The sequence below is a fragment of the Trematomus bernacchii genome, unplaced genomic scaffold (genome assembly GCF_902827165.1).
Source record: "Trematomus bernacchii unplaced genomic scaffold, fTreBer1.1, whole genome shotgun sequence".
In the NCBI taxonomy this organism is placed as follows: Eukaryota; Metazoa; Chordata; class Actinopteri; order Perciformes; family Nototheniidae; genus Trematomus; species Trematomus bernacchii.
This window is the reverse complement of record NW_022987698.1, coordinates 12,868,416-12,878,296: the sequence shown is the minus strand read 5'-3', so window position 1 is coordinate 12,878,296 and position 9,881 is coordinate 12,868,416. Positions and strand designations below refer to the sequence as shown.

Sequence of the window (9,881 nt, the reverse complement as noted above, 5' to 3'; positions counted from 1 at the left end):
AACTGTAATGCAACACAATGAAGTGTGAGGCAATACATAAAAACTCAATCAATACATTACAGGGAAAATACTGCAATACTTATTTATGTTATTTTAATATGTTGCAACTGTCACAAAACCTAATTTCTCCCTTGGATTAATTAAGTATTTTGATTGTTTGATTGAGAGAAATTAATATATGTGAAGTACACCATGATAGGCTATTTTAATCTTAATAATATGTACTAAATATAGTATACAATATATGCTTACTAACACTTTGTCTAGAATAAGTAAAAGCACCCTTTTCTTTGCAGAATAGAGTTTATCTCTTTTTGCTGGGTGCACACAATAAGGTAACAAAAGCATTCAATATTTTCTCCTTAAAACATAATTGATTGTCCATTAAACATGGTTTGCATGCTGCTCCATTTATGTATTCTTAATGTTGTGTAGGCTATATAGTGGGCTACACCGGAGGATAAGGATCTTTAAAACCCTTTTTTTACAAGGAATAAAAAACCACCAGAAATAAATCGGCTTAATGGACAGAATTAGAGTGGTCTGAATTCAGGGTAGGATTAAGGAAAATTGTGTGAAATAAAAGAGCGAGTGATCAGGAATGACTGTGCGTCTGTGTGAAGGGCGGGAGGAGAGAGGGAGAGAGAGAGAGAGAGAGGAGAAAGAGAGGGAGCGAGGTGACTGAGGAACACATTTTCAGCCAAACCTCCTTTTTTCCAGAGCCTATCTGCTGTGCGGCTCAGCTCAGCACCCTATTGTTTAAACAGGGAGGGACAAATAACACTCGGCTTGTTCTATAGTCTCATCCAGTGAGTCATTTTATTTCTTTTTAAATCTGATGCTCGATTTCCACCGCTCTGAATGCTGTCTTCATTGTCAACTTCTCCGATTTCTCCACTTAAGACTTGAGCTGCATCATGAATAGTTTGGGAGCACCTTTCAATCGCATACCTCTGGAATGGTGGGGATTACACAGCCGAGACCCGGAGAGCATGTAAACGCAAATGGAGTTTGGGATTTATTGCAAAATAAGGGAAAGATGACCGTCTTCTCGCTGTGCTTGCTCTTGTGCGCGGATCTGCTGGATTTAGCCGTCGGTAAGTGTGACCCTGTCATATCATTTTCACACATATCGGAACCTCTTGCGCAGATCCGTGCGTGGGGTCTTGCAATAACTGTCAATGAGTTCCGAGATTCGTATCAGTGTAATACTAACTGGCCATTGACAGGACAGCCGGATGGAGGCGATCGGTGCCACAATCGCCTCATGCCAACTTTCCCCCTCCGTGCCAACCAAGTCGTGGAGGAGAGAAATCAATGAATAATGGTCGTATTCAGTCCGGGCTGCACAATGCGTGTGTTCAAAGCAAAAATGCAAGAAGGGGGTTAGCAGGAGGCCTGGTTATGTATTAAGTCTTAATTCATCTGCATTGACTATCACGACCAGTATAGCACCCACTTCTGATCCCCGCACAAACCACGCCGAAGCGCACCGCTCGGTGTTCATGGTCACCGTCGCGTTTGCACATCGGATAGCGCCTGGGCTCAACAGATATTAAAGTTGTTGCCTTGGAAAACATTAAAGTGCGTGTTTTTTTTTTAGTGCGAAATTCTGCTCTCGGTGCACAGTAACGCTCTGTTCCGCACAGCGGTGGCATCAGTGTCTTCTCTCTGTGTTGACGCGTTTGGACATAAAAGGATGAAAACACCTCATTGATCATTTCTCACGAGAGCGAATTGAGATTTTGAATAAAGTGTGTGCATCGTTAAGAATTATTAGTATTTTACATGATCGTCTTGTGTGTGGGGATGTGTTAGTGCAATTTAAAGGAAGCCAGCCTCTATGCTCCAAATGGTTGCAACATTTTCCCCTATGATCTACTGTAGCTCGTCCTCACATGCAGTCCTTGTGGCATTTTGCAGAGGCACTGTATTCATATGCTGTCATACATCAAGAGCTTGCATTACAAGACTGCACTGCAAGCAATGTATTCCCTTACAGAGGAATATAGAAAGAGTAGGCTGTGTATAAGGCTCCTTTTTTATTCTGCTGGAGTTGGGCTCACTGGTGTTAACACCGTGGTGTTTGAAGGACTTCAGAGAAGAGTTCACTCCTGGCTACAACATCAAAGAAGCGTGTCTTACAAACTAACCTGTTCACCTCCGCTCATAGCTACAGGATTTTGTTGTTTTTAAGTGTTTTTGACCTTGTTTGACCCATATAGGAAATCATTATCCCAGTTGAGCTTAACATAATGTCAAGTGATAAAATGCCACCAGGTCCGCCAGCTACAAACAGGCCCCTATGTAAAGTACTTGGGACATCCTCAATAATGCAATCATGCTCATTTGAAAGGTTCACAATAGCTTAGGTTACTTTGGTTGGATGTTATTGCAGTGGAGTGACAGAGATTTTCCATGGAGGCGTTAACATTGATCTCAATGTAAACAAATAGTGAAAGGTGTAATTTAACTGATCAATTGGTTGCAGTTGAGTTGTAGTGACTTTCAGTCAGATTTCATGGCTTTGGTTGGCTTTTGTTGTCACTACTGTTTATAGAAAATTATTCTGTGGATAAATATGGGTAAGCTATGCTACGGTGGTCGACAGGTGCAAAGCCCAAACACTTACATTAGGAGAAAAGCACTTTACTTTCAAAAACATAAACAAAAATAAAAGCACCAATGTGCCAAAACACTTATAAATGAAGAAACACCAACTTGTCGAAATATATGCAAGGTTTACTGCATAAACGAAACGCTGCAAATAGAAAATGCTGCAATACGCTCAATACACAACGGAAAAGGGGACACTAAAAGGGTCTTGTTGATGTTTGGGGATTATAGAGTTGGCCAACTGTCACTTTTTGCGAAGTTAATCTGTTTCATAATTGTAAGTGTTTCATGGCTTATTTTAACAATGCTATTACACGATTAAAGGTGGGGTAGGTAAGTTTGAGAAACCGGCTCGAGATACACTTTTTGTTATATTCCATGGAATGCTCTTAACATCCCGATAGCAATGAATATCTTAAGTGCTTTGACAAAAAATCCATACAAAAATGTCATCTGTGGAAGCTGTAATACTGTAAAAAGCACGACCAATCATTTTAGCCGGCCCGGCTAAAATAACTGGATGGCCTACCTGCCTGTCAGCCTTCCATCTGTGCACAAACTTATCTCGTGCCCTCATTGGTCATGTGCACGTTCGTGTGTGTTGGAGGAGGGGCTCTGTAAGGAAGTGGCAGATTTTTTCCGGTTGTGTAATTTCAAATTCTAGCGCACTCGAGCTGGTTTCTCCAAAATTACATACCCCACCTTTAAGCTAGCTAGCTAACGTAGCTAACCTAGTCATTTGAAATATACTGACAAAACACGCATTTGCACCTGTCAGCCATGGTATTCTATATACTTTCCTCTGTTTTTTAGACATTACCTTTGATTCATACCATTATGGATATCACTTGTTTGTGTGTTTGTATCTTATAACAATATCAAGGTCTCTGTATTTCAATGTGTGTGCCAGTGTTATTCATTCCCCAAAGAGAGTGCCTGTGGTCAGTGATTCTATCTCATCTTATCTTAAAATGTCATGCAAGTAGAGGGTTCCCAACAGTTACTTTCATGTTGGCAAAGTATTTTAAGACATGATGCTTACAGTATCTCATTTTAGAATTAAACTCTTTTATCCTCTCGGTTAACTCGAAGCACCATGCAACACCACTGCCTGCCAGATGTGTTCTTCCTTTAGAAATGTGGGCACAGCTCACACCCAGCTGTGCCCAAGAGCAAGCCTCAGCTATTGAAGTTCAGGATTCATGCTTGGCTGTGAAGCATGTCACATAGTCACTGTTTCAAGAGCAGGTTACATATTCGCTGGTTGGAGTTTATCCAGGAGTTATATTTTTACACAATGTATTCATGCAGATTTGTAGTGGAGTATAGACTTTCCCAAGAGATGCAATCCATAGGAAAAACAAAATAAAATATTTAGTATATTCTACAAACATATGTTGGTGTTCTGCATGACAACAATGGGTGGGAGTCGTTCCTGTATCTTCCCTAACGCGACAACCCATTTGTCAGTCCATATGCACAACATAGCTGTGTCTCCAGCCTATAGTGCACCTGTTACATCTAATTGACTTTTGCAACATCTGTGCAGACACACCATTATGAGGATTGATCTAGCCAGAGTGCTTACTCTGCAGGTCAAACATGCACATATAAATCCAATCCAATCCAAATGAGTTGAATTGGATCCTGGATTGACAAGGATCACTTTGTAGAAGAATGTACATTGCCAAAGACTCAGAAAAAACCCCATTCCTTTTGGCTAAAGACTTTGTTCAACATTTTTGGGAAATGCGCTCATTCATTTTTTAGTTTTTTTCTGAAGGAGGGAAATAAGCTAATGCATAGCCCTCTCCTATCTTTTTCCAGCAGAAGTTTAGCTTGGCTTTGCAAAAAGAGTGAAAGCAGTGGGACAGCTAGCCTGGCTACATCTGAGGGTGACAAAAAACATCCTTCATGGCGTCTGAAGCAAGCAATAAACTTGAGTTTAATTATCTCTTTTAAATGAGTAACATGCCACACTATTTTTATCTTGAAGTAGCGACTTTCTCAAATTTTAGCTGGTAGCTTGGCAACCTGACTGAAAACAAGACCATAGGAAAAGTTGAATTTGCCTCTTAGCCAAGACATAATTTGGTACCTAACTACTTATAACACTTTTTTTTAAACCAGATTTAAAGGTGGGGTAGGTAAGTTTGAGAAACCGGCTCGAGATACACTTTTTGTTATATTCCATGGAATGCTCTTAACATCCCGATAGCAATGAATATCTTAAGTGCTTTGACAAAAAATCCATTAAAAAATGTAATCTGTGAAAGCCGTAGTACTGTAAAAAGCACGACCAATCATTTTAGCCGGCCCGGCTAAAATAACTGGATGGCCTACCTGCCTGTCAGCCTTCCATCTGTGCACAAACTTATCTCGTGCCCTCATTGGTCATGTGCGCGTTCGTGTGTGTTGGAGGAGGGGCTCTGTAAGGAAGTGGGAGATTTTCTCCGGTTGTGTATTTTCAAATTCTAGCGATCTCGAGCCGGTTTCTCAAACTTACCTACCCCACCTTTAACGAAAGAGATATACAATGTTAATTAGTATGCATCAAAGGTTCTGCATTGCCGCTTTTGTGGTATTTGGATTGGATAGAGGCAGGCACACTGTATTTGATTTTTGTGCCAATATCAAGGAAATAAAATAACTTTCTGCTCACTGTAGCCTTCAATTTGTTGGGGGGAGGGGGGCAAATAAGAACATTAACCAACAGTTCAAACCAGGAAAGCATCCACCAGTCCAAAAGTTATTTGGTTATTTGGTCACATGATAATTCACATAAAATAAAAGTTCAATGGTATAACAACATAAACATAACAGAATCAGTTTACATTCCAGCAAACTATATAACAACTACTGTATAAATACAGTCAGTGTAGACAAGGTGATGACACTCTTAAACATATGATTGAGGATGGTGATGGATGCATTGATACAAAATCATACCAAATACTTAGTGAGGTATATGATCAATTCAATACAATACCACCATTGAGCATGAACTAGCTGTTAAGCTAATTTACTGCGCTCCAACTTCATAAACATTAACTAATTACGATTGCTACTCTGAGATCACTTGCTGCTATTCAAAGGATGCTTTATAGTTTACTGTTAGGTTTTGATTTATGACTTCTTGTTGGGGAGAAATTAATATACCCAGCACCCTAGAATTTAATTGGTAGGAAATTGGGTTATTCTTCTGGGTTTTATTTGGAAGAGATGGGCTGCTTTTCTCTGCAGTCTCATTTGTGTTTTTAGTTGGATATGAGGGGTGCATGTTTAAAGTGTTGTGTAGGTTAGCTTAATGGATTTTGTTGTCCATACAGACCTTATCTCCACACTCTAAAAACAAAATTAAATCCTTTCTAATAAGTTTGCTCAAGGTGGTATTAGTGTCTGCATTATAATGCCGTTTATGGACGAACAGACTTGCTTCGAAGGGCTTCTTTAAGAGATTAAGAACTACAGAAAAGATTGTCCACAGTTGAATAAAAATGATATCAAATTGTATCTTTTTGATCCTTTTTTCTCCAGCAAGAGCAGTTGGCCTGGTTGACATTTCTACTCATTTTCATCCTCTGGCCTAGACCATTTTCTCAGATCACTTTGACCTAATGGAAATCAAAGTATCTGTAATGCGGTATCTGATTTCCTTTTTTAGAACAATCTGTGGAGGAAGTGTCTTGCACAGTAATACCAGACACGTCCTTCTGCATAATTCTTACTGAGGATAATGCTTTTCTTGAAAGCCTCATGAATAACTACATCTATCCTTGTTTACTCTCACAGCAAGTGACAATTGGCTGTCCACTGCAATCAAGTACGCGCCTTCCCTCTGATGCTCATATTCATATATCTTGTTTTTGTGTAGTCCTTGCATGTCCTAGGCATAATAGAAATACAGAGCGGGAACTGCTTTAGGTTGAGATTTGAACAGCTGCCTGTAAGTTCAAAGAGCAATGCAGTACAAGTACAAGGGGCTCTGATTTTATATAGATAAGGAAATGGGACAGGCGAGCTCTTGTGATTTGATAGTAGAATCTAGGAATATTGCAGGGATAAGGAGCAAAATAATCTACGATCATGGACTCATGTTCACCGTGTCAAAGGCCAAAGGGATACTGAGCATTATGGAAAACCGACTTAAAGAGATATGTTTGTTTGGGTAATTTCTGTTGAAATGCAGAACAAAGTCAATGAAAGCACTAAATGACATTACCGCTACAGGTGCTAGGTGTACATTTATAGAGTGACAATCAACTAAACATGACTTGACACTGTGGCCTTTATGTTTGAATCTTTTATAGGTTAAAAACCGTATGAGTTCCTTCAGTGTGGGCTCATTTTAAACCCTTCTATTTGACTGCTGGTACAAAGCATCTATATAATATCTTGCCTCATGACACAGTGCTGTTGCTTGGTCTGTAGATTGTGAATCATTGCAGTTTTGACGGATGTAACAGGCACTCTAGTGTTGATGGTTTCCGGTGCTGTGTGACTGTGGGCACTGACCGATGGTCTTGACTCAAAGGAAGTGAGAAGAGTTGAAAAATGGGTTGTGGTTACACCACTATCTAACAATCACATGGCTTTGCATGAGCACTGCAGCTTTCAGCAGTTATATGAAATGATTATACTCAGATTAGAAGCAGTCTGCATTGTTTTACTCTTCTATTGTTTTTATAAATAAATGTTCTTCTTACAGTACCCACATACAGTATGTGCTTTTACTGGAAGGAATACATGCAATGCAACTGCTTGATTTTTTTTATTGATTTATTGATCGACTCATTTCGAGAGAATGTGTGTTCTTCAAGACTACTAAAAATATACTGTTGAATAAATGCATCATTTAATATCATTCTATTGCATGCAGCTGATAGATTTCATTTTTAGAAACACTCTATACCAGGGGTCTCCAACCTTTCTTCATCTGAGAGCTACTTTCAAAAAATGAAAGTGGCCAAGAGCTACTTGCATCACATCGCTTACATTTATTCACATAGCCCTCATCAGTTGAATTAAGCTATACTTTTGTACACGTGTGAAATTGCAATACCTAAAGCTTATCAAAAATAAGGTCCAAGAAAACGAAGATTTCTCACATATTATTATGGCCCACATAATAAGTACATCACTGAACATTCACATAAGTGTCCTTAATCACCACCTTACAAGCATTTCACTCTTTTGTTAGTGAGATGAATGGCACTGCATGCAGTCCACCATAGAGGTGTATGCTGGACCCACTTAGGTTCACTTAATAGTCATTTAAATGTTCATCAGTCGGTCTTGTTCTGTATTTAGATTTCATTCATGTCAGAAAAAGCTGCTTCACAAAGGTATGTAGAACAGAACCAAATAAAGCAGACATTTTCAGTGCTGCTTGGTGAATGTTCTTATAGTTTTCTGGGTCTACAACGCTCCAGAAATGTTGTGAGTTTTGCTGAGACTTAAGCTGAACATGATTTTGGAGATCTCCACAGGATTGACACTGAACAGTTGTTCAGCCATCTTTTTCTTCTTCTTCTTCGTCTTGACATTAAATTATAAACCATAATAAATCAATTGTATAGGTCTAGCCTCCCTATATCTGTGTGTGAAAATGGTTCCATCCTCAAAAACAAAAAACTAATACTTCTGCAGTCTAGCTGCAGCTTCTAGCTACGGTCTTCTGTTAAAAAAAAGACACTGAATGTCTTGAATGTGGCATCACACACAGGACTTGAGTCTGAACACAGCAGACAACAGGAGTATTTACAATAGCATTATAAAAACAAAAATAGTGCATGTGGGTGCACACTTACATTCTCTGTCTTACTGTTACATAAATCCCATGAATGTATGAGATTAAGTTAGCTTCATCATATCTCAATCAGTGATTAAGTGAATAATAACGTTTCTATCGGGTCACTATCAGCCTGTCACTCATTATTTTCAGGAGGGGGCGGGGTTTGGAGGAACGGAGAGGAGACGGTGATCGCGGAAGCTTTCCTCCTGCCTTCACAAACTTTACACAAGTATTTATCAACTGAAAATAGCAAGAGGACATTCATACTCTGCAATCCAAGACTTGATTAAATCCACCAAAAACCTGACATGACGATAACGAGTGTTTTTCAAAAAACACAAATCCCTCCCTGTGTGTCTCTGAGGCGCAGCGACAGGGCCTGATTCAGAGCGGGTCATTCTGCTGTTAGTTCTGGACTCGTGCTGGTGGAGAAAGCAGACTGCTCCGTGTGTGTTGTCGCTGTGCTGCTGTCACGTCTGTTCCTTGAGCTCTGCGTCACCGACCATTTGATATTCGTGTGACAGAAAAAATTCTAAAATAAAAAAACGTTATTGTCCAGCCGCGGCCGAAAAATCAATAAGCAACCTTACTACGCTATAATCGATAATCGAGCGGCGAGCTACTGAAAAGCTGCCCGCGAGCTACCGGTAGCTCGCGATCGACGTGTTGGAGAGCCCTGCTCTATACAGTACTATCTACTACATTTTCAACTGTGATGTTATGCAACAGTGAGTTTACTTTTTGTGTTCAGATATGGTGGAATTTGTGCAACATTACGGCATTGGTTGATTTCAGTTGGCCCCATTACATATAAAGAGGCCCATAATGTTTTACCTTAACAGGTTAACTGTAGTCAGTGGCGGCCGGCCCATTGGGGCGCCGCCCCACCTCTTCCCACATTCTAGATTGTCATTAAATATACTTACATTTGTATTTATTTAATAGTTTTTTCATAGTATATAGTTGGTGTCAGTAAAATGTATAATCTACGATACAAATAAATAAATAAAAATTAAAATAGTTTTACGATTTCTAAAGTTACTAATAAGTCACGTGTTTCCTGCTTGGGGCGCAGTCCGCACCTCTTCAATGCAACAGATAGGAGCAGCTCGGGGCACACCCAAGCCCCCAGGAAGTGCGCCGGACTCTGATGAAAATATTCGTGGTGGCCAAACGGCGGTACTACACTTCCTTTTGGTTGCCAGACCCGGAAACACTTTATCCCATTGACTTACATGGGGAAAGAGTGGTCTGTAACTCGTTGGATAATTTTTTTTAAACTAAATAAACTACCCAGTATGAACACTTGTATAGCCCTTATTAAAAACATTCGTTCCTCAAGTTGTAAAAATGTGCTAATAACGTTATTCTGAGAGTTATTTCCCACTGCATTATGAACGCGCATCTAACCCATGGGACCGCGCCGCCCGGCACGTTCATGTTACGTGTTCAGCACTACATGCGTTTATCT

General features: G+C 39.8%; 1 protein-coding gene across 2 annotated transcripts in view; it reads left to right on the top strand.

Annotated features, from left to right (window-relative positions):
- The first annotated feature begins 721 nt into the window (after window positions 1-721).
- The window catches only part of igsf21a (immunoglobin superfamily, member 21a), a 219,373-nt gene continuing 210,213 nt past the window's right edge, over window positions 722-9,881 (top strand). For both annotated transcript variants that reach the window (XM_034138627.1, XM_034138625.1), the window contains exon 1: window positions 722-1,097. In XM_034138627.1, the coding sequence (XP_033994518.1) occupies window positions 959-1,097 (139 nt within the window). In that variant the 5' untranslated portion in view covers window positions 722-958. The remainder of the gene's footprint in view (window positions 1,098-9,881) is intronic.